This window comes from Eptesicus fuscus, chromosome 21 (assembly GCF_027574615.1).
Source record: "Eptesicus fuscus isolate TK198812 chromosome 21, DD_ASM_mEF_20220401, whole genome shotgun sequence".
Taxonomy (NCBI): domain Eukaryota; kingdom Metazoa; phylum Chordata; class Mammalia; order Chiroptera; family Vespertilionidae; genus Eptesicus; species Eptesicus fuscus.
Window position 1 is genome coordinate 12106311 of NC_072493.1, and position 25493 is coordinate 12131803.

At 39.2% G+C, this 25493-nt stretch overlaps 1 protein-coding gene across 1 annotated transcript in view; it reads right to left on the reverse strand.

Moving 5' to 3' along the window:
- Window positions 1–25493, reverse strand: part of TANGO6 (transport and golgi organization 6 homolog) — a 142435-nt gene that overhangs the window by 96618 nt on the left and 20324 nt on the right. Inside the window, exons 8-11 of the mRNA XM_008139950.3 lie at window positions 11895–12007; window positions 9422–9598; window positions 7943–8069; window positions 5741–5932 (exon numbers count right to left, since the gene is read on the reverse strand). Of these exons, the coding sequence (XP_008138172.2) occupies window positions 5741–5932; window positions 7943–8069; window positions 9422–9598; window positions 11895–12007 (609 nt within the window). The remainder of the gene's footprint in view (window positions 1–5740; window positions 5933–7942; window positions 8070–9421; window positions 9599–11894; window positions 12008–25493) is intronic.

Genomic DNA, 25493 nt, shown 5'->3' on the forward strand with positions numbered 1-25493 from the left:
TTGTTGTTGTTAATCCTCACCCAAAGATATTTTTCCATGGATTTTTAGAGAGAGTGGAAGGGAAGGGGAGAGACAGAGAGAAACATCAATGTGAGAGAGACACATCAATTGGTTGTCTCCCGTACTAGCCCCAATCGAGGCTGGGGATTGAGCCTGTAACCAAAGTATGTGCCCTTGACCAGAATTGAACCCAGGACCCTTCTCTCTATCCATTGAGCCAAACCGGCTAGGGCCCACTCACTTTTTAAAAAAAATTTAAAATTTTTTTATTGATTTTGAGAGAGATAGAGAAAAAACACACATCGATTTGTTGTTCTACTTATTTATGCATTCATTGGTTGATTCTTGCATGTGTCCTGACCAGGAATTGAACCCACAACCTTCTTATATTGGGACAATGTTCTAACCAACTGAGCTACCTGGCCAGGGCCTCACCCCTGCCATTTTAACAGTCTTATTCTAATTAAGCAAAGAATGGGGGAAGAAGCATTCAATTTTATGTAGAAGCCAGTGTCTTCAAACAATCTGTACAAATGAATCAGAGTCATTTTTTAAGTATCAAATATATTTAAAGGATTAAGACTTTCGCATATAATATTTTATATCACATTTGTCAACCTACTAAACCTTAAATGGAATTATCTTGGTCAGCATCATTTTAACTGCACATTGATTAATCACTTTCAAAGGAAGAAACACCTTTGAATAAAAGACAGCATACACATACACTTGTACATGCACACACACATACATACTGGACACACACACACATGCGCGCACACACACACACGCACACTGAGGATTAATGGCTCAAAAGAGGAAAATCATTTTGAAAATGGGGCAGCTGAGATAGGTCATAATAAGCCTCTAAATACCATGCAAGCTTGCATGTTCAACTCCCTGGGCAAATTACACACTACGCTAGAATCTTTATTGCAAGCTTAAAGTAAAAAAAAAAAAAAAAGTGGCTTGTTAACACTTGTCTTTTGTAATAAGGCAGGAAGCTAGAAAAATTATTTAAAGTTCCACCTACTGAAATGAACAATGCTGGTTATGGCAATTTTCACCACCCTCTTAGCCTAGGACTTTATTGTTAAGGACACTGGCCCTTTTAGAGAAACTCTCATTGAGCATCTTGGGCTACCTAATTTGCCTTTCAAGAGTTTTCTAAAGCACACCTTGCTTATAGGATGCTTCTTCACTTTTTTTTTTTTTTTTTTTTTTTTTATAGAGAGGAAGGGAGAGGGATAGAAAGCTAGAAACATCGATGAGAAACATCGATCAGCTGCCTCCTGCACACCCCCTACTGGGGATGTGCCAGCAACCAAGGTATATGCCCTTGACTGGAATCGAACCTGGGACCTTTCAGTCCGCAGGCCGACGCTCTATCCACTGAGCCAAACCGGTTTTGGCAGGATGCTTCTATATCAGCTAAAAGATATAGCTGTGAGAGTGAAACATCTTTTTTAGCATTTGGCCAATTGCTTCCTCGTGGCATTAACTTGTCCTGCGTTTTCTTGTCCTGCCTGGGTTGTGGGCCCGATCCCCTGTGTGGGGCGTGCAGGAGGCAGCCAATCAGTGATTCTCTCATCATTGATGTTTCTATCTCTCTCTCCCTCTCCCTTCCTCTCTGAAAACCAATAAAAGTATATATTTTTTAAAAAAGAATAAACCTCCAATCTTTTGCTGTGGACGGGAGGTGGTTGTACAAAGTTGAGGAAAGAATCAAGGGGTCTATCCACGCTAGTGCAGCTTTTCAACCTATTTTAAGCTCTAAATTCAGCTCCATCTTTAAAGCTTATCTGGGGCCTCCAGTCCTCCCAGGGTTCTGCATGGAGAAGTAGCTTGTTTCTTTTTTCTTCTTCTTTTCAAAACAATTGTATTGAAATGCAGTGCTTTGCTTCTTGACTTCTCCCATGCAGGCACTTAGCTTTCCATTTTCTGAAGTTGCTAAATCAGCTACTATTCTCCAGTTTCCAAATGTTATTCTCTTTTATTTACTGTCTCTCCTTTCCTGCTCTATTGGTCCTTGTGGTTTCCAGAGGAGGCAGATAAACACATGTGTTCAACACACCATCTTTAATCAGAAATCGCTAATTTTTAAATTTTGCACTTCTATATTGTTTAAATGTGTTTACAATGAGCATGTGTTACTACCATACCATGACTACAACCAACAATCCCTTATATCTTCTAATACTCGGTCCATGACTGTTCAAAAATGTCTTGGTTTGTTTGAATCAGGATCCACACATTGCATTTGGTTATACGTCCCTTTCAAGCTACAACAGCCTGCTCCTTTTTTCTTTTTTAGCCCTACTCCTTTTTGATGCCATTTATTTGATAAAGAAACTGGGTCATTTGTCCTGTAGAATTTCCCACTTTCTGCATTTGGCCAATTGCTTCCTCATGGCATTAACTTGTCCTGCGTTTTCTTGATTAGATTCAAATTAACATTTTGGGGATTTTATTTTATTTTGTCAGAACTTTTCCCAGGAGCTGCTGCATCTGTCCTACTGTATTACATCAAGAGGCACATAATGTCTGCTTGTCTACCTATGGTGATGTTAAGATGAACAGTTCATACTGAAATATTTAGGGAGGCATATACTGATATTTGTATTAACCCTGAAATTCATCAAAAATGAGGTAGATAGACAGTTGAAAACAGGGATTAATATGTGATAAAGCAAGTATAATAAAATGCTAATAGAATCTAGGCAGTGGGTATGTAAGTAATCACTATAAAATTCTTTCAAATTTGAAATTTTTCTTTTTTTTCAAATGTTTGTATTGATTTTAGTGAGAAAGGGATAGGGAGAGAAACATTGATGTGAGAGTGAAACATCCTGCATGCCTCCTACTGGGGATCAAGCCCAAAACTAGGGCGTGTGCCCTGACCCGAAATGGAATCAGTAACCTTTTGGTGCATGGGACAAAGTTCAACCAATTGAGCAACACTGGCCAGAGCTGAAAGTTTTCTTGATAAAATGCTGTGCAGGGGGTGAGGGGATCAGTTGGTTTGGGTGTATTTGGCCTAATTACATTCATTATACAGTATCCCTAATGATTTTAGTAACATTGATGATTGTTACTTAGATCTATTATTTCATTAGGGAATTGTAAAAAATAATTTTCTAGTTCTTTGGATTTTTTAGCTGTGATTCCTGTATAAAGAAAATTTTTCCTTCATCAGCTATTTGGTTATATTGAAATACAGTTCCCAAGGAAAAGCAAGATAAATGCTTTATTCTTTCCTTCATTTATCAATTTACAAATTAATAAGTAATACCCTAACAATCTCCAAAGATGTCCTACACGAGATATTTTTTTGTAGGGACTAGAATTTACAACTTTGATGTGTTTAAATCCATTGCAGGCATTATTCCTTTTAATGCTCAAAATGTCCTATGGCCCCTTCAAATTGGCTCCTGAGTATTATTGACATGACCTCATTAATTTCACATAGTTTCCTTATATTCATGTACAATAAAATGCCCTGAGGCTTATAGTATACAATTCCTACCCTAGACCACAAATAAACCTTTAATCCTATAAGCTTTGTGTTCTTTTAGTAGGAAATGGTATTTAGAAACTATAATCCAGTACAAATGATGTTTAGTGCTACTGCGATGTCATTGCTTCTTGGCACTGACAGTGAACCTAGTCAGGAATTACCTATTTTTCAAAAAGAGAAAAACAAATCATGAGTTCACACTCAAACTTCCAATCAAAATTCAAGATACTAGGGTTTTTACTCAAAAAAAGTTTTATATTTATAATTCTTTTCTTATACTGAAAATTGTGGTCCCTAATCATAGTAACCAAATTACTATAACATTTATTACTTATAACTTATCCATGTGTGTGTGTTTCAAAATAACATACCAAAAGTATCACTAGCAATAAGATTACTAAATCCAATTTAATATTTTTTTTTGTTTCTTTTTGTCTTGATACATTTTAACCTTAGCTGAAGGATAATTTAATGGGACAAATCATTTTAGTATCAGCCTCAAACCATTGTTCCTTAGTTAGGAATAATGGGAGATAAGAGCAAAAGCTCAAGTCATATAAATTTTTAGACCATTTCCCCTTCCAACTAGCATCCTGAGACAAAAGCATAAGATCTGCATGTGAAAGTCTTTAGGGATACGATATAAACACAAGAGAAACAAATCACCCCATTGAGTAACATAACACAGGGTCAATGAACTGAAGGAATAAGAGGCCAGGAAAAAAATCATGACCATAATTCTCATTAAACAGTCACGATAAGTCAGAGCTGACAGGCAGCTGCAAATTTTCTCAGCAGGAGCTGTACAGAAATGCTGCTTAGCAACACCCGAGGCAGATGACAATGAGAAGGATACAAAGAGCTGGAGAATCAGATTTAAATGCGACAATCATACCATCTTACAACTGACTATTCACCAACCAACTTATTCTGGTAAAGTGGTATAATATGGCACCTGCACTGCTTATGCTTTATTACTTTTATTTCCTATTTTTAAAAAAGCTAGTAAGCCCTGGCTGATGTTCTCAGTGGTTAGAACATCCACCAGCACAACTAAGGATCTCAGGTTCAATTCCAATTCCTGGTCAAGGGCATGTACCTGGGTTGCAGGTTTGATCCCCGAAAGGTAGGAGGCTCCTGTGGGAGGCAACCAATTGATATGTCTCACTCACATCAATGTTTCCCCGCCCACCCCCACCCCTCACTTTGACTCTCCTTAAAAAGCAATGGAGAAAATATCCTTGGGTGAGGATTACAAAAAAAAAAAAGCTGGTAAAAATTATGTCTGAGCCAATAAAATTCAGGTGCTGATTCACACACATAGTTACTCTACTCTGAAAGCATTTTTTTTTTTTAATCTTAAAACTTCACAGGCTATTAGGGAGATAAGATCTGAGTTAGAGGACCTGTAAAATTCTAGATGATTGTTTTCTTAAATTTGAGTTTCTAATCACTCTCAACTTTTGATGCACATCCATAGAGCATTAAAAAATACAGATGCCCAGCCTTGGCCCGTGTAGCTCAGTTGGTTGGGCATCATTCTGTGCACCAAAAGGTTGCTGGTTTGATTCCCAGTTTGCAGACCTGATCCCTGGTAGGGAGTGTGCAGGAGGCAGCCTATCCATATTTCTCTCTCTCTGTCTCCCTTCCCCTCCCTCTCTCTCTAAAAATCAATAAAAATATGTTTCTTAAATACAGATGTTTGCCTCAGTGGATAAGTTTCAGCCCACAGACTGAAGGGTCCCGGGTTCAATCCCGGTCAAGGGCACATACCTCGGTTGCAGGCTCCATCCCTGGCCCTGGTTGAGGCACATGTGGGAGGCAACCAATTGATGTGACATTGATGTTTCTCCCTCTCTTTGTCTCTTGTCCTCCCTTCCACACTCTAAAAAATCAATGGAAAAATACCCTCGGGTGAGAATTAACAACAACAACAACAAAAAGCAGATGCCCAGGCTCATTTAAAACACTTCTTAAAGTTTTATGCGTTTGAGAATCGCCTCAGGAGTTTGTTAATAAACGTGCTGATTCCCAGGACCTATGAAAGTGTCAATCCTCTTGGTCTGGTGTGGGCTCAGTGATTTGCATGTTTAACCAGCATTCCAGGTAACACTGAGGCAGGTGTCATCAAACCACACTCTGAGTAACATTCTTCGAACATTTTTTTGGAAAGAATGTAAAGAAACCAAACCAGGCTGGATCCAGAATGTGACAGACACTGACCTGAGTGATGTTTGTGAATATCTGCTCAGACATTCTCTCGCACAGAACAGCCACCAGCTGTAGGACCAGCAGCTTCTGCTCTTGGCCTTCTACCAGAAGACTTTGGTGCTGTTCTAATTCCAAGAGGCTTTTGCTGGAGAAGTGCTGCGTTTTTAACTCTGCTTCATTTTCCACGGCCACATGAGTCAACTCCTATCAGTGTAAGAGAAAAGGGAAAGTGAATAAAAAGCCTGTAGGACGAAGGGCTCAACAAGAGCTAGAAAACTCTGTTTGAAATGTGTACTTAAAGGACAAGTCTGTGTTCACCGCAGCATTATTTATAATAGCCAAAAATTTGAAACAAAAATGTCCAGCAATAAGAAAATGAATAAGTTGTGATGTATTTATTATATTGGAGCAGTTGAGATAAATGAACCAGGTCTATGTGGATATCAATGCAGAGAGCTCTCAAAGGCACTGTGGAGTAAAAAATGTAAGTGGCAGATAGTACCTATACTATGATACCTGTGTATGAAAATTTAAAACTTCATAAAGAAAAACATACACACGAAGAACTAGTTTGAAAGACTACTTATTTCACCAGTATTTTTATGATCTCCATCACTAGCCTTCCTTGAACTAAAGCCAAATAACATTTCCAAACCTCTTTAGAGACTATTAGATGCTTTCAGCACCACAGTCCTTTTCCCTAAGATATTTAGAACTAAACTTCTACCAATACATAATTCATTATTGTGAGTTTTGTAGGCTTTTCCCCTACTCTTCATATTGAAAATTTCCTTGAGAAGGTAAAACCTTAACTTACTTAAACGGATGACGAGAATTCTCGCTTCACATTACACAGTATTTTACAAAGTATCATAGCTTGGAAGAACATGTAATAAATAACTTCAAAATGCAATGGGTATTTAATTTTAAAGCGTGCCTTTAACATTTATGTAAAACGTTTTTTGTACTCGTTCAATAGAAACTTATCTGGCCACTGGGTAAAGCTAGCAATAAAACTACTGGTCCGCAACGTGTTAACAATTAATGCTTTAACGGAGTAACTGACAGTTTAGAGCAGTGCTTCTCAACTGTGCCTAAGCCATTTTGCTCCCAAGGGGGACATTTAGCAATGTGTGGGGACAATTTTGGTCATAATTGGAGGGTGGTACAAGCACCTAGTGGGAAGAGGTCAGAGATGCTGCTAAACATCCTACAATGCATAGGAAGCCCCCCAATCCTCACCAGAAGGCCTCCCATCTCCCCTTTTCCTGCAGCCAGCAAAAAATTATCCTACCCAAAGTGTCAATAATACCAAGGTGGGAAAACCTAGGTTTAGAGGGGAAAAAACAAAAAACAAAAACCCCTTTCATTTTTTGTTTTTGTTTTTAAATAAAAATTTTTAAAGTGTCAAATTAAGAGGACATATATTCTTGTAATGTTATTTACAATGAGTGGGCTGGGCGGAGGGGGTAGATGTGAACATGGGAGAGGAGAAAGCATCAAAAAAGTATCCCCAACTTCAAATTCTAGAATTGTTAGCCCTAATTCACTCCTTGCATTCTCCCACACCCACACGATCCTTAAACTCCACAAACATTCTCTTGGAGTAGACACTTTCTTTAGGGAAAATAATGGAGAAGGCAGAGCTGGAAGACAAGGAATCAGAGGCTTATGGTCTCAAATAGTGCAAATAAGGGGTAATGGTATGGGGTACGGGTTACTGTTGGAGATTAGGACAACCACCAGCACCAAGAAGCAAACCCGGAGAAGGTTTTCAAGCGGCTACAAAATGAAATGAGAGAGGCAGCACTGCTAAATCTCCTTTCCAAATACCTGACAAAACAATAGTCAGAAAGGAAAGGGATTACTCTATAGCTGTAAAACCTGCTATTAACTTCAAAAGAGTTCTTACTATGAACACAGAGCAAAGATTAACCCTTTCATAGATCAACAGTTCTGCTTTGGTCATCTCTAAAATTCAGGGCAGATTACCTTGTAAAGTCGTTCAGTTATACGTGTACTGCTGAGGGTTAGGTTTCTTCTTTTTACCAAACCTCTTAAAAAATAACTTACTCTTATACCCTCTGATTATTTATCCTAAGAGGCCCTAATTTTAGAACCTAAGATCATGACTACCCTGAAAATTCAATGGGGCTCCTGATACTACCCTGGAATAAAGCTGACCATGAACTGTACATGTACTGTAGCTCTTACCTTCAAGCAGAAGATGAAGAAGTCACCAGCCAACCCACATTCCTGGCAGTGGGACAGCAAGTCCCCGAGATGCTCCAGCTGGCACTGCTCTGAGGATACCTTCTGGTACAGGGCTTCATCTTCATCACTGCAATGTGGATCACATTTATCTTGGGAAGACTGATCACCCAGAGATATATTTTTTTTAAAACCCCATTAATAATATTCTAAAGTAACATGTTATTTTTCCATACAACAAATCATTAAAAAGACCGCAAATTTTGGTTTAAATTATTTTCCCTTTATTCCAGGGGGGTAAAAAAATCCATGTTTGCATATAAAAAAATTTCTTGTGTATAATTTCAAGGAGATTATAGCCCCTTAAAAGTCCATGTAGAGACCCCAGGTTAAGGATCTGGTCGTGATGGAGATTCATTCAAGCGCTGCCTAGTCACTATCTTTCCGACAATAAAGAGAAAATTTAATTTCAATAAGAACTGTTGATTTTTACATATGTGCACTAAGAAGTGCACTAAAGACTTGTTAACATAGCAATAAGTTTTAACTACTGATAAGTTAAATACTATAAAATTCTTTATATAGTCACTAAATTGGTCCCTGTTTCAAAGCACTTTTTAAATAAACATGCCCCAAAATTTTAAACTCTTTCAGTTCAAGGGCATAACTACAGAACCTACTAATGCTCAACAAAATAACTCTCAGTAAAATATTAGCTTAAGTTTGTACTGATAATTGTTTGCAATCAATATGTTTATTTTCCTCAAGTTCATCATAATGAAAGTGTTCTAAAACTTAAAGTCAACCATGAATAAAAAAATTAAACACTAACAAATGGCCTCATTTTGAATGTGATATGAAATCTAAGTACAGTAGTTGCCACCAGGTAAATACTTTGTGAAATCTGATAAGAATAATTTACAGTCTGAGGTAATAACATCTATACATATCACCCAGAAAATGGAAATAATTTAAACTACACTTGTGAGATGTTGGAGAAATAAATTATCCATTCCAGTAACATTTATTAAGCACCTTCTAATCAATCCCTGGGAGAAACAAACCGCCATTATAAAATTTCTATAAAAAGTAGCTATCAAGCAATTTCCCATTGGAAAACGCCTGACTCAGAACACACATATACCATTTTGAGAGTGAGAAAGCGCATTGGTTTATGGTGTTGAGGGTGAACATGTGTCTGCCCTTTATTCTGATTCACTGGCAAAGACTTTGTGAAGTAAGGGGCTTGTCGTGATGCAGAGCTGTGAGGCTCCAGTACATTGCACCTACTATTAGCTGGCATGGAGGAAAAGCCTGGAGGATTACTGAAGGCTCACATTTCATTTAGACATTATAATAAACAGGAGCATGTCAGCCCCTTTTTTGTTTCCTTTCTATCAGCGCCCCTTAGTGGACAAATCACAGATTGGCCTCGGGTACAATTAAATCTGAAGAGAGACAGCAAAGTGTGGTTGGACTCACCAAATGGCCTCTTTGATGGTAATCATAATGCCACCTTGAGTGGCAGCTCTAAACTGACATAGAGAATGGAGAGAAGGCACAGATCGGTCCAATCCTGCAAATCCTTTCAGGCTGGCAACTGCTTTGTTCCTCTCCAGTTTCCCCAGAATCCATAATAAGATCTCTTGGCAAAGTGACCTGGCAGAAAAAGTAATAAATGAGCTTGTCATCTTACTCTATGCATCTAACAAGAGAGAAAGAAAGACTGTCAGGTCCCACTGCATTCTAAATGCTGGCATAGTCACCTAGTTCCACTGAAGTGCAAGAATGAAAAGTATGCTTCTTACAAATATCCTGAAATTCAATGAGTGACTGACTGATCTTTGGCTCTAGAAATAAATGTGATATGACATATGAGCCCCACGTGAATGTTTTTTTTTTGTAATACAAAGTGTACCCCCTGCCTTTGGATTAGGCGCTGTGAAAGAAAGTTTACACTGATGAACCCATCACTACCAATGGGACCAATAGCTGGTGACGAAGAAACAGCATACAACAAATTCTTGCTGACTCCTCATCCCCTTTTCAACTAGGAGAGGAATGGAATAAACATTTGCCTCTTCCTTCTTAGTCTCTGATGTGGACATGACAGTGTTATGAGGACTTGGGTTTCAAAACTAAAACAAGAGTTATTATATGGATGGTCCATTAAAGCCAAATTCACATGTATAATCTTCATCTCACAATGCACTTCCTATTGTCACTTCCCATGTGGCTTTGGGCTACAATGATGCGCTAACCAAAAGTTAGAGTCGAAGGCAATACGTAAGCTTTGACTAATATGCAAGACAGTGCAGATGACCCTTGAACAACGTGTGGGGGTTAGGGATACCGACCCCCACACACAGTAAAAATATATGTATAAACTTCTGACTCCCCGAAAACTTAAGATGTCCCTCCATATCCTTGGGGGATTGGTTCCAGGATCCCCTGCAAATACCAAAATCTGAAGATGCTCAAGTCCCCTATATAAAACGGCATAGATTGCCCTAGCCAGTTTGGCTCAGTGGATAGACTATCAGCCTATCCACCAAAGGGTCCCGGGTTCGATTCTAGTCTAGGGCACATACCTCAGTTGCATGCTCCTCCCCAGCCCGGGCCCTGGTCGGGGAGTGTGCAGGAGGCAACCAATTGAAGTGTTTCTCTCACAAGGATATTTCTCTCTGTCTTTTCCTCTCTCTTCCACTCTCTCTAAAAATCAATGGAAAAATATCCTCGGGTGAGGATAAAAATAAATAAATAAATAAATAAATAAAATGGCATAGATTTATGTACAGTCAGTCCTCCACCTCCACAGATCCCAAGCACAGACTAAAAACAGTACAGGTATTTACTGAAAAAAATCATCTATAACTGGACCCGCATAGTTCAAACCTATGTTGTGCAAGGGTCGACTATACTTTCCTTCACCCCTTGGAGATGATGGTAGATTTGCTAAACAGTTTGACGCAGTCTTTATAATAACTCAATAAAGAAGGTTCCATTATTGTACATCAGATTACATAAGGGGTATTTCCAAACACCAAAAATCAGAATTCTGTAATACTTTAGAAAGGATATAAACTCTTATAAGAAGGAGAAAGAAACCATGAAAGTAGCTGTGAAAACAGAGCTGATACCAAAGGAGTCAACTTAAATTCCAACACAAAAGGTTATTTTCTGGACGACTAAGAAACCCCTTCATTCTAAACTACACTGTGCAGCACTAACACCAAATCCAAGTCTAAATTACAGAGTGCCATATTCAGATCCAGATTTCCCGAGCTTGATTCCTAGCTCCCCACGAGGTAGTTATGAACCATCCTCTATTTCCTCCTTCCTAGACATGTAATTCCAGTATTTTTCACTGATTAAACAGGGGCAGGTTCATACATGTAAACATTCATCTCTGATGTCTAGGACTGAGGCTGAGGCAAGTCATTCTAAAAACTACACCCAATCCCCTGCAATTTGCAAAGCTCTCTCTTTTCTATATGAGCAGAAGAAGATTCTCAAATGTTTTCCTGACTGAAAAGAAAAAATCCTATATAATAAAAGGGTAATATGCAAATCAACTGAATGGTGGAACGACTGGTCACTATGATGCACACTGACCACCAGGGAGCAGATGCTCAATGCAGGAGCTGCCCCCTGGTGGTCAGTGCGCTCCCACAGGGGGAGCGCCACTCAGTCACAAGCTGCGGTGGCGGGAGCCTCTCCCACCTCGGTGGCAGTGCTAAGGATGTCCGACTGACATCCCTCAAGGGCTCCCGGACTGCTAAAGGGCACAGGCCAGGCTGAAGGACCCCCCCACCTCCCCTCGAGTGCACGAATGTCGTGCACTGAACCTCTAGTTAATTATAAGGAGACATGTTAAATTCAAAATAAGAACGAGAGCAACATGCAAGAGAAGACTTCACTATTTATAAACAAGTAAGTTTCTCTGGTTGTTTACCTTATGTGAGACACGCTCTGCTTGGTAAAGCAGTAGAGAGAAAAGAGCACTCCCAGGACGGGAAGCAGGGAATCCACCAAAACTGTTAAAGGCTCATTCCCCACCACGTACACCTAGGGAAAAGGAAATGGAGAGAGTAACTGCAAAGCCAGAGGAATGGGAATCAAACAGCATACACTTATTAGCAGGGCTCAGAGTCTTACCGTAAGCAACACACTAGTGCTAAGACAAACAATTTTAGCTCTAAGGCCAATGAAACCATTTGAGATTGACAGACAGGCTGAAACACATGGAGGGAGACTGGGCTGCAGCTCTTTTGTGTGTGCAGCCTGAAAAACTGCGGGGCAAAATGGGTAAATTGACCCATTTTCTGACCCCTTACTTTCCTACTTTTGACTACCTCTGAGTCTCCTAATCTGCCTATTATTCATCTGTACAATAATTCTCTTACTGCTGAAGGCCCTGCTCTTAGAAACTAACAAGCAATCAATGCCACATAAAAAAGTTAAACCTAGTTTGAGAAAACCCCACACAAAAACATAGCTTGCTCTAGATTTGTCACTCTTAAAATGTTACTGGCAAAATGGTATGTCCTATTCTCTCCAAATCAATAAATGTTCAAAGAAGTTATGCTGTGTATCTAGATCCGCACTGGCCTTATAGGGTGAAGTGTGTGAGGATGCTGATTTTTATTAACAATAATTATGATATATATTTTTTGAATATCCACTGGGATCAAAGTACTGTCCTAGGTAGTGAATATAAAAATGAATAAGAGTCATCTCTCAGACTGCTTGTGATCTAACAAGAATAAAACAAGTAAACCAATTATAATAACAATAACTCAAGGTGGGTAATTTAAATTATCTTAAGAAGTGCAAAATGTTATTCAAAACTCCAGTCAAACATACTGGGATTTCAAAATGTCATTATTTTACAATAAATTAATTAAAGCCTGATAGTGTGGACAGTGATAACGGTGGATAAAAGGAGAGGGGGAAAAAGAAACCGACAATGATTAAACTTTTAGTATGTGTTCCAGGAACTATGTTGGGGTTTTTATCTTCTAGGTACTGTTAGATTCTTTAGAGTTAGCTCATGAAAATGAAAACAATCTTACAATGTCAGTAGTAGCAGCCTTTTTTAAAGGGCAAGGAAAGGGAAGCTTAAAGAGGCCCTTATTTACAGAAAGTATTGAGGCAAGAATCAATGCTGCTTATGGGCAACTAAAGGTCATGGAGGCACAAAGTGGAAAAATCTCTGTGCTTTTCCAGAGAATCCTGTCCCTTTAAATCAACCCTAATTTTTCACCCTCCTTAAGCCTCCCAACTCCTCTATGGAGCTCTATAACCAAGGAGCCAGCTTCCTGTGCATGATCTAATCTCCATAAGCCCAGCTAAATGAAGTGCATTGTATGGCAGTGTTCAGAAGTAATATGCAGGCCTAATTATATATCACCAATTACAGGAGGTACAAAACAGATTGCCCAGATAACGTAAGAGCCCATTGTTCGGCTTTGGATTCTATGTTCCCAGAGGTAATCCCTATGGAGCCATCCTTCCTTACCAGCATCTTTTGTACATTACAAAACAAAGAACAAAAAAAACACAGATGGGGTTAAATCTTTATTATTTACTGGCCTGATTGGGCCCAAACACCTAAAACTTTAGGTGAACCCAAATCAAGCACATTTCCCAGGAGTATAAGTTGTTGTTGATAAATTCCTCCAATTTTTAAAACCTCTCCTTATATTTCTCTGTATTTTATTAACAAGAAAGAAGTACTACTTTTATATTTAGGAAAAACTGTACAGCTATTTATATATATATGTTATTTATTGTTATCTAAAGCTTCAGCAAATGCTTATTGAGCACCAATTGTGTGCCAGGCATACAGAAGTGAACAAATTGTCTGCTTCTACATTCTAGTTGGGGGACAGTGAATAAACAGCAAATATAATATCAGACAGTGACAAGTGTGATGAAGAAAAACAAAATAGGTTAAAGGGATAGAGAGTGATGAGAGGAAGGGCATGTGGAAAGAGAGGGAAATTAAGAATAAATCCTAGCAATTCATCAACTAATAATTCATTAAATTCACAGATAGAAATAGAGAAATGGATTTTTTTTTCAAAGTGGAAAGATTTAGCAATCAAGTCTCCTTTGGCTCAATCTGGTCAATAATTTTCTATATATCTCAAAGAACTTTAATGGCCTCTGCTTGACACATACAGGATTGTCACCTTCCTTCCAATGTTAATAGTAAATTCTTCCTTGTATTGTGCCCAAATCTACCTTCCTTTAAATTTCCTTAATGAAAATATATATATTTTTCCAAAAGTTTTGGACTAGCCATCTAAAAAGAAAATCATCAAAATCCAGTTTCTGTTATCCACCTAATAGATTGCTCTGCATCCTAATGACTAGATTGTATTTTGTAGTTGAAAGACAGGCAGTGGTACTTATTATATTGACCCAGATCAAGTTCTACTTCTTCCATAGGCCAGCTATGTATTTGACTGTTCAATTGTTCATTCATTCATTCATTCATTCATTCATTCATTTATTCATTAAGCATCTAACAACTATTAGTGACTTTTCTCCTCTGAATCCCAATAGCATTTTAAAGCTTGTAACCTATAATCAATCTTTGAATATATAGTTATCTCTTACCTCTTCATCTAGCCTTGAAGGCAAAAGTCAAATTTCCTACTTCAGCACCTATCAGAGGAGATGATTATGTTGTGTTACCTCAATTTTTGGTATATAAGCAGTTTTTTAAAATATGTTTTTATTGATTTTTAGAGAGAGGGGAAGGGAGAGGGATAGAGAAACATCAGTGATGCGAGAGAAACATCAATTGGCTGCCTCCTGCACGCCACCTGGGGATCGAGCCTGTAACCCTAGTCAGGGGTGATGAAAAAGTTCTAAAACCAGAGAGTGGTGATGGTTGTACAACACTGTGAATGGACTTAATGCCACTGAGTTAAAGTGTCTAAAATGGTAAATTTTATGTTGTGTATATTCTACCACAGTTTAAAAAAGAACAAAGCATTGTACTATATGACCTCCCATACTCACTCCCCTTGTTCATAATGATATTTTCATTGCTTCAGTTCCTAACCCATACCAACTTTATCCCAGCTATCCCTCCCCCCTCCCCCCCACAATCAGTAGATCCCAGCTTGTCAGGCTATTAACCTTTTGCACTCGGATGTTGAGTGTGACTCGACACGGTTAGCATCGGTAGCAGCTCGTATGTCGAGCCACACTCGACATGTAGTTTCACCGCGGGGGGAAGGGGGATTTTTGTCTATTTTTCCAGTATCTTTTCTTGTTTTCATTAGCATGAAAGGACAAGTAAAATGTAAATGCCGTCTCAACTGATGCCACCACCTAAGCTTATCTTTTGCATGGGCAGCAATCTTGAGTAGGAGGGTCCAAGGCATGAGTCATTGCATCATGCCTTTTTGAGCTTGCATCATCTTTCCTTGGTAAAGAACCTTATCTTTTCGTCTCCTAGGTTTGTTTAGGTTTCTATTAGCATATCACAGATGTTGTCATGACACAGGGTTTAGTTGGATGATTGGCTTGTCCCCTAGCAGTCGCACGTTCTGAGTGAATTTCCCCTCCGCAGGATGGATAAGTTTTCCAAAGACATAGAAAGCAGCGATGATGAATTTTACTTCGAAAACGAAGAAAAAAGTGAAAAATGTAATAGTGACGAAAGTGAATTCTCTGAGGATGCGAGTGGAGATAATGAACAAATCGCTGGTCCTAGTGGAACTACAGAAAAGAAAAAGTCCCTTGCTTTGCCCAAAGATCTGGCTGAAAGTACTGACAGTGACAGTGACATTGAATTCATAAAGGCAAAACGAAGACGCACAATTGTTTATTTGAGTGAGAGTGATGGAGATATAGGTGATATCATTGAGAGATCGGGTATAAGACCCAGTGAAAGTTACGTTTCTAGGGGAAAACAGGAAAAAGAAAAGTGGACATCTACATCTGTGAATGACAAAGAGCCTAGCAGAATCCCTTTCTCCACTGGTTAGTTACATGATGGACCTCAAGTTCCTTCTGGATGTGCCACACCAATAGACTTTTTTCAGTTGTTTTTTACTGAGACGTTGATAAAAAATACAACGGATGAGACAAATGAGTATGCTAGGCATAAAATTAGCCAGAAAGAACTATCCCAGCAATCCACTTGGAATAATTGGAAAGATGTGACAATAGAGGAAATGAAGGCTTTTCTTGGTGTAATACTAAATATGGGTGTATTGAATCACCCCAACTTGCAGAGTTATTGGTCCATGGATTTTGAGTCTCATATACCATTTTTTCTATCTGTTTTCAAAAGAGAAAGGTTCTTGCAAATATTTTGGATGTTACACTTGAAAAACGACCAAAAGTCAAGTAAAGATTTGAGAACAAGAACTGAGAAGGTAAACTGCTTCTTGTCATACCTTGAAATGAAATTTAGGGAGAGATTCTATCCTGGAAGAGAGATTGCTGTTGATGAGACTGTTGTTGGTTTCAAGGGAAAGATACACTTCATCACATATAATCCTAAAAAGCCAACAAAATGGGGTATTCGTTCATAAGTCCTCTCAGATTCAAAATGTGGTTACGTACATTCATTTGTCCCTTATTATGTAGGAATAACATCTGAAACATTGGTGAGACCTGATCTCCCTTTTACTAGCAGAATAGTTTTAGAGCTTCATGAAAGATTGAAGAACTCAGTACCTGGTTCTCAAGGTTATCATTTCTTCACTGACAGGTATTACACTAGTGTCACTCTTGCAAAGGAATTGTTCAAGGAAAAAACACAATTGACAGGGACAATAATGCCCAATAGGAAAGATGATCCACCTGTTATCAAACATCCAAAGCTAATGAAAGGAGAGATAGTGGCTTTCAGGGATGAAAATGTAATGCTTCTTGCGTGGAAAGACAAGAGGATAGTCACAATGCTCAGTACATGGGACACTTCAGAGACTGAGTCTGTGGAAAGGAGAGTGCGTGGTGGTGGGAAGGAAATAGTTCTCAAACCCATGGTCGTGACCAACTATACAAAGTTTATGGGGGGTGTTGATATAGCTGATCACTACACAGGCACATACTGTTTTATGAGGAAGACTCTAAAATGGTGGCGTAAATTGTTTTTCTGGGGGCTTGAGGTCAGTGTTGTAAATTCCTATATATTGTACAAAGAATGCCAAAAAAGAAAAAATGAAAAACGGATAACGCGTGTGAAATTTATTAGGAAACTAGTACATGATCTTGTTGGAGAATTCAGAGATGGTACACTAACTTCCAGGGGTAGATTATTATCCACTAACTTAGAGCAACGTTTAGATGGAAAGTTCCATATAATCACACCTCACCCTAACAAAAAACACAAAGATTGTGTTGTTTGTTCTAACAGAAAAATCAAAGGAGGAAGAAGAGAGATGATTTATATTTGCGAAACATGTGAATGTAAACCAGGTCTTCATGTGGGTGAATGTTTCAAAAAATATCACACCATGAAAAATTATAGAGATTAAAGTTACTCTTTGAATGTATCAATAATTTGAAATATAAAAAAATCCAAATAAATAGGTTTGTATGAAAAGAAACTCCAGTTTTTTATTCTACTGCCGCGCTTTGTAAAATCTGGGGTATTTAAAAAATTAAATCCCGAGTAGAATAAAGAAATCGAGAAAAAGCAAGCGAGTGCAAAGGGTTAATAACTCTATTCCTGCAATCTGCAAAAGAGAACTGGAGTTTCTGAGCGGCACCATGGACAGCAGCTTCTGTACCACTTCCTCTTCCTCCTACTGAGCATCTTATATGGCCCCTTTCTACCAAGTCTTCTGGTGGGTCTCCAGGCCCATACCCTAGCCAGTCCTTTCCAATGACAGCCCCTTCCTTCCAATCTCTTGCCTCATACTAAACTCACATGCAGGTTAACAGTTTGGTCTGCACCTAACATGCAGCATTAACCTCTTATACTTCCAAAGTAGACTCTGGTTGCTTCCCCCTTAAGTGGACTCCCCAGATTATTGACTTGTACCTGGAGTTTAGTGACCCATAAAGGAGCTCTGACTGACTGAACTATGATCTCTGGTGCCAACACTGAACAAATGCTCTAAAAAAAAAAGAAAAAGAAAAAACAAACAAACACAGTCCTTCCAGTGAAGTCATACAACATATAAAGGAAACTGCTGGGCCAGTCTCCTCCACACCAGGCTGGTGACAGCACCAACTGAAGAAGCAGTCAAGGCACAACAGGCAAGCTGCTTCCTCCCCTCTGAGGGAGGGAGGACTCTATTGCACCATCTCTGTGCCCTTAACATCCAGGCATTACGGATTTTCCTTGGACTGTGCTTACGTGCTGTCTCTTTCTAGTTGGGGTTCCTCTCCTCACCTGGAGGCAAAGTGGGATGGGAATTCAAGTTCTGAGACATAATTCAACACTTCATATATTATTTCTACCTGTGGTAAAAATGTTCCATATCATTTGAAAGCTTCCTTTTTTTCAGCAGTGTAACTATTGGGTATGTTTCACATAGGATTATTTGTAAATACTTCCACTGTCCAGTTGTAAGACATAACACAAATTGAGTCTCAGTTTCCTTATGTGGAAAATAAAGGGGTTGGATCATCAAATTTTAAGGCCTCGTTCAGGTCTCATCAAGCATTCTCTGACTTGATTGCAAGTTTGCTCATTTTCTTCTATACCTTTCTGGTACCTCAGCCATTAAGAGGTAAGACTAGTTGAAAAAAAAAGAACCATCTTTCCCCACCCAACATTTTTTGAAACACTGAATCTTCAACTTGACCAAAATTTCTATCCCTTCCAGACACACTTTCTGTTCTATCAGTTCTGAACTTAGTACTTTAAAGATGAAATCCTATTTAGTTTAAAGGTTTTCTGTATCTATACAGCCAGGGATCACCAAACAAAATACCTTGGAAAAGCTGAAGCAGAGAAGGGAAAGACAGACTCTCAAGGTACCTTTTCAATCCTTTGGTGTAAAAAAGCCAATCTGTGAGTAAGTGAAATGGTGCTTTGCAGTTGAACTTCCATATCTAGCTGTGGCTTTTCTAGTATAAATGTGTAGTACAGGGCTGTCGGGCAAAATAAGAGAACAGTATGGCTCTATAAAAATCACATCGGCTCAGAACAGATTAGAAGAGGAAACAGATGGGTACCAGTGATCCCACTGGCAGTCTGGGGATTTCCTCATTCCTTTCTGGGGATTTCCACATTCCTTCCTGAATGAATCTTGGCTTTCCATCACAGAGCCAGCCATGAGAGAACGTGCCCACAGTTAAGCCTTACAACCCTTCATTCAAGCTTAGAGGACTGCTGCTCTAACAAGTAGCAGAGGTGTGTTTCTGGGTACTTAATTATATATAGACTAGAGGCCCGGTGCACAAAATTTGTGCATGGGCGGGGGGGGGGGCGGGGTCTCCCTCAGCCCAGCCTGCACCCTCTCCAATCCGGGACATCCCTCTCACAATCCGGGACCGCTGGCTCCTAACTGCTCACCTGCCTGCCTGCCTGATCACCCCTAACTGCCCCCCCCTGCCGACCTAATCACCCCCAAATGCCCCCCCCTGTTGGCCTGGTTGCCCCATGCAGCCTGATGTTCAGTCGTTTGGTCATCCCTCACTAATCCCCCTGCCGGCCCGGTCACCCCACGCAGCCTGCTGTTCAGTCGTCATCCAGTTGTTTTAGTCGTGATGGCCCCTGGCTTTTTATATATTAGGATTGCACATTACTGTAACTCTTTGCTTGCCTAGGAGCTCCTTGAAGGCAGTGACTGGCTCTTAATCATATCTGCATTTGTAAACTTCTCAGAGTGTTAGGCACTTAGTAGGTAGTTGGTAAATTTTTTTGGTGACCAATGAACTGGATCAAAGAATGAATGAACAAAGACTTGACTGGTGTTTACTTTCTCAAAAGCTCTACTTTTGTGGGGAAGTTGCAATGCACTCTGTATTTTCACTTAAAAAACAACAACTTATAGCTAGAAGCTACTCAATCAATGCAAATTAACTGAACAGAACAGAACTTCAGCCATGAAAGGGAGAGCAGATTGGACAAAAGAAGGGTTGACTTTACCATATTGGCTTGTTCAGTACTTACTATCTTCAATGTCTGGAGGACTGAATTTCTCTGGCAGGATTGACTAGAAATTTAAATAAAAAGGAAAGGAAAAACTCACACGAGTCAAAATGGTCAAAAGTATTAAGAATAATCATGTGTTTCCTTTTTAAAAAGTTAAATATATTGGGGTGACATTGGTTAATAATATCATATGGGTTTTAATTGTATATTTCTATGATACATAATCTGCATATTGGATTGTGTGCCCATCACCCAAAGTCAAATCATCTTTGGCCCTCTTTGCCCTTTATAAATGTTTCTGTTTCAAAGCAAAACAAAACAGAAAGCAGTCCTCAGAAGATCCATCTCACATTTCATAGACTCCCATTACATTGTTAAGCACATGCTGAGTAACTGAAAAGGCACTGGGAAGTCAGGAGCCAGGAAACTGGGTGTGCCACCTATGTAATTTCCCAAAATCACATATCAAGTGAGTGAACATGGATAAGACACTTAAAGCTCCCTAGATCTCATTTCCTCATTTATAATGTAGGCACTAAGCTTTTAGCATAAAGACCAAGGAAGATAATTCATGTTGGAACATTTTGTAAAATATACAACCTTATGCAAATGTTAAATTTATTTCTAAATATTTTATTCTCACTGATGCCACTTTAAATGGAACTATCCCCTTAGTTTATGGCCTTATCTTTCACAGGGATGTACAAGTGTGGAAATAAAAACATGATGAGTCTATTCAGAATCAAGGTGACTTAATCCTAACATTGAAATCCAGTACAGGCTGAAACTTGATTTTACTCCTGTTAAGTATTAAACTAGCTAAATGCTGCCTTCTAAAATATCACAGTGATCCTTTTGATAGTAATGTTCCAGAACTTCGAATGTACTTACTGAGTTTCAATAAGACTTGTAAGAGGCAGAAGAACAGGACAAGTTACCTAATATAGCATTTTGTACTATTCATGTTTTCAGAGCATATTGCATAAAATTATCCTTTAAAATAAGAATTTCCCTGAACCAAGAAGGAACTGAGTTTTTGAGTACCTATTATGTATTAAAGCATACAATGAACCTACCAAAATTTACCTTATTCACCCCCACAACTCGTGTTAAATACATCACCTAAAGTCACATTGATAGTCAACCCTGGAGCCAGATTCTAATCAAGGTCTGTTTGACTCAAAAGGGTAGGTGCTTGTCACGACACTATACCAGAATCTGAACTGCAGCATTTTGAAAATCTAACACTTGCATATCCCACAGCTTTGAAGGGCGCTTCTTTCAGTCCTTTGCATGTTATTCAAGGCCACAGTTCAACTAAAGATGGAAACATCCAGAAAGAATGACTGCCTTTACGGAACAGCCACAGATGAGAGGGAGAGTAACTTAAAGCCTTTTGTACTTCTTAAACTTACACCATGTGCAAATATTATCTTTTCTAAATACAGAAAGAGTGAGAGTAAGACAGAAAGAAGAAAAGATGATGGAAATGAGAAATGAGGAAAATAAAATAATTAGTTATCTTCTAGCCTTTCCTACCCTAAAATTTCTTCCACCTTTAGGGAGTCTGGCAAGTACTATAAGGAATACTAAAAGGAAACATCCCATACTTAACCCCACTCCTCCTCCAACCCAAGTCCAATATCAGATTCTGGCCAGTTCTCTTAAAACCAATAAAATATCCAAATCAGAAAGAAGTGGAATTATCTTATCCTACCTTACCCAGAACCAATCTCTGTGCAGTCTAAACCTCTCTTCACCCCTGTAGGCAAAGAAAGACCATTTATCTCTCTCATACCAGGGAGGACAAAAGAATTTCAGCATTTTAGGGCTTGGGTCCCAGACATTCAGAGTCGGAGGAAACAGAATAGGAAGCCAATGAACTAAAAGTTATTTGAGCTGCATATCCCTTTTTTGGCTTAGATAATTTTACCAGAGGTAAGGTACACACACAGAAATGATGAGGATTATTATGCAGATGAAGTAGAAGTAACTCTGCCAACTTTCAATTCAATTCCACTAGCACCTATATTTACACCTCTATTGGTGAGAACTTCCCACTTGGCCCACCAGAGCCATACGGCTCCACTCGCTGTGTGTATGAAGGATGCAAGCGCAGAAAGGCCTTCCCTTGTCATTGTTCCCACCATAAAATTTTCATTCAGAGAGCTGAACTGAACATTTTAAATGTGTGAGTCGTGTGGTATGTGAATTATATCTCAATAAATCTGTTAAAAAGAAAAGAAAAGTGAGAGAGAGACAACCAGAGCTGGAAATGTTCCCAAGTGCCTCTCTAAAATTAAACACCCTCTTGTTACCCAGTGAGTTGCTGAATCAATTCAACCATCCCAGATGTTTTCCTTATTTCCTGCCGTTGGGCTGTACTCTATAATTTAGTATTAGCAGAAAGTTAATAAAGACACATCCTTTGTAGCTAAATTTTACACAGTGTTTACCATTTCCCTCCAACATACACATGTCCTCTGTTTTCCCACTGCAGCTGAGTTGCCAAAACCTTGTAGAGAGAATAATTACCCTTCTACACCCCTTCTGCTTTCACGATAGTCCCAATCCTTGTGCATAATCAAGTGTCTACGCCAAACTGTTTTGCTTGCCTCTCCAGGAGGTTTTAATTCACCAAACTAGAAGTGGATTTCCCTCCATCTGGGGGGCAATAGTAGGATTTGGGAGTGGTGTGGGGTTTCATTTTGGGTAATGAAATATCCTAAAATAAGATAGTGAGGACAGCTGCACAAATCTGTGAATATATTAAAAAACCACTGATGTAAAAAAAAACAAACCACTGATGTGCATACATTAAATGAGTGAACTATACAATATGTGAATTACATCTTATACAGCTGTTTTTAAAATATTTTACTCTACATCCAAACGTCCATCAACTAATGAACAGATGAACAAAATGTGATATAGTCATACAATAGAATATTACTTAACAAAAAAAAGAGACAAAATATTGATATATGCAACATATGAACCTCAGAAACATTATGCTAAGAGAAGCCAGCCACAAAACACAAAAGAGCACATACCGCATGATTCCCTCATACAAAATATCCCCAAAAGGCAAATCCAGTGAGGCAGAGAGCAGATTAGTGGTTGCCTGGGGCTGAGAGTGGGAAGAGGAAGTGATTGTAAATAGGCACAAGGCATCTTTGGGGGGTGATGGAAATGTTCTAAAACTATATTGTAATAGTTTTACAACTCTGTAAATTTACTAACAATCATTGAATTGTACAATTAAAATATTATTTTATGTTCTGTAAAGTATACCTCAATAAAGCTGTTTTAAAAAAGAAAGTACTCTAAAAGAGGCCAATAACACAATTTTTAATGGACAAACTATATGAACAATTTACAGAAGTGAAAAAATGAACAATTTACAGAATGAACTTAAAGCACAAAGTAATGCTTAACCTCACTAGTAATAAGAGAACTAACTGCTAATCCTATTTAATAAAACAGTAATTTGCAAATTGACCATCACTCCAACACAAGATGGCTGCCCCCATGTGGTCAAAGATGGCTGCTCCCATGTGGGCACAAGATGGCCACCACAAGATGGCCAGCAGGGGAGGACAGTTAGGAGGGACCAGGCCTGCAAGGGAGGGAAGTTGGGGGTGATCAAGCCTGCAGGGGAGGGCAGTTAGAGGAGACCAGGCCAGCAGAGGAGGGAAGTTGGGGGCGACCGGGCCTGCAGGGAAGGGCAGTTGAGGGGGATCCAGGCCTGCAGGGAAGAGCAGTTGGGGAGGACCAGGCCTGCAGGGGAGGGCAGTTAGGGGTGACCAGGCCTGCAGGGGAGGGCAGTTAGGGGTGATCAGGCCTGCAGGGGATGGCAGTTAGGGGCAATCAGGCTGGCAGAGGAGTGGTTAGAGGGTGATCAGGCTGGCAGGCAGAATGGTTAGGGGCAATCAGGAAGGCAGGCAGGCGAGCAGTTGGGAGCCAGCAGTCCTGGATTGGAGAGGGTGCAGGCTGGGCTGAGGGACACACACCCTGCGCACGAATTTCGTGCACTGGGCCTCTAGTCAAAACTAATGTACCAAACAGATTAGCAAAAACTCTATGGAAATAACTCAAATACCAATAGAAAAATAAACAAATATATGGTGATATAGTCACATAATGTAATTACATCTAGTGGTGAAAATTAATGAATTAATGTCACATACATTGCAATGCCATTAAAATAAATTTAAAATCATGTACAATGATACTACAAATAGCTTAAGAGATAGTAAGTACAAATTCAGGATAGTAATCCTTTCAAGTAGAGAATTTCAGCTGAGTGATGGGTGCATGAGTGTTTTACTCTTCATATTTTTTGTATGTTTGAACTATTTCATAATAAACTAAAATTTGAAAATTTACTCTAAAAATGTTTCATTTATGCCCTAGCTGGGTTAGCTCAGTGGATAGAGTGTCAGCCTGCGGACTGAAGGGTCCCTGGTTTTATTCTGGTCAAAGGCACATGCCCAGATTGCGGGCTCGATCCCCAGTAGTGGGTGTGCAGGAGATAGCCAATCAATGATTCTCTCTCATCATTGATGTTTCTATCTCTCTCTCCCTCTACATTCCTCTCTGAAATCAATTTTAAAAAATATTAAAAAATAAATAAATAAAAATGTTTAATTTACTACCATAGAAATGAGATATGTAGAATATAAATTTTTAAATTATTGAGATATAACTCACATGCCATAAAATTCACTCTCTTAAAATATGCAATCCAGTAGCTTTTAGAATATTCACAAGGTTGTATAACAATCACCACTATCTAATCCAAGAATATTTCCCTTACCTCAAAAAGAAACCCAATACCCATTAGCAGCTACTCCCAATTCTCTATCTACAACCCCTAGCGACCACTAACCTACTTTCTATTTCTATGAATCTACCTATCCTGAACATTTCAGATAGATCGAATCATACAATGTGTGGTCTTTTGTGTCTGGCTTCTTTTTAAATATATATCGTATTGATTTTTTTACAGAGAGGAAGAGAGAGGGATAGAGAGTTAGAAACATCGATGACAGAGAAACATCGATCAGCTGCCTCTTGCACACCCCTCTACTGGGGATGTGCCCGCAACCAAGGTACATGCTCTTGACCGGAATCGAACCTGGGATCCTTGAGCCCGCAGGCCGACGCTCTATCCACTGAGCCAAACCGGTTTCGGCTCTGGCTTCTTTTTAAATATTTTAAATCATAAATTATATTTTTTAATCCTCATCCGAGGATATTTTCCCATTGATTTTTAGGGAGAGTGGAAGAAAAAGGGAAAGACAGAGAAACACTGATGTGAGAGAGACACATCGATTGGTTGCCTCCTGCACAAGCCCCGACCAGAACTCGGGTCAGGGAGGAGCCTGCAACCGAGATAAAGTGCCCTTAACCGAAATTGAACCCAGGACCCTTCAGTCCGCAGGCCGACGCTCTATCCACTGAGCCAAA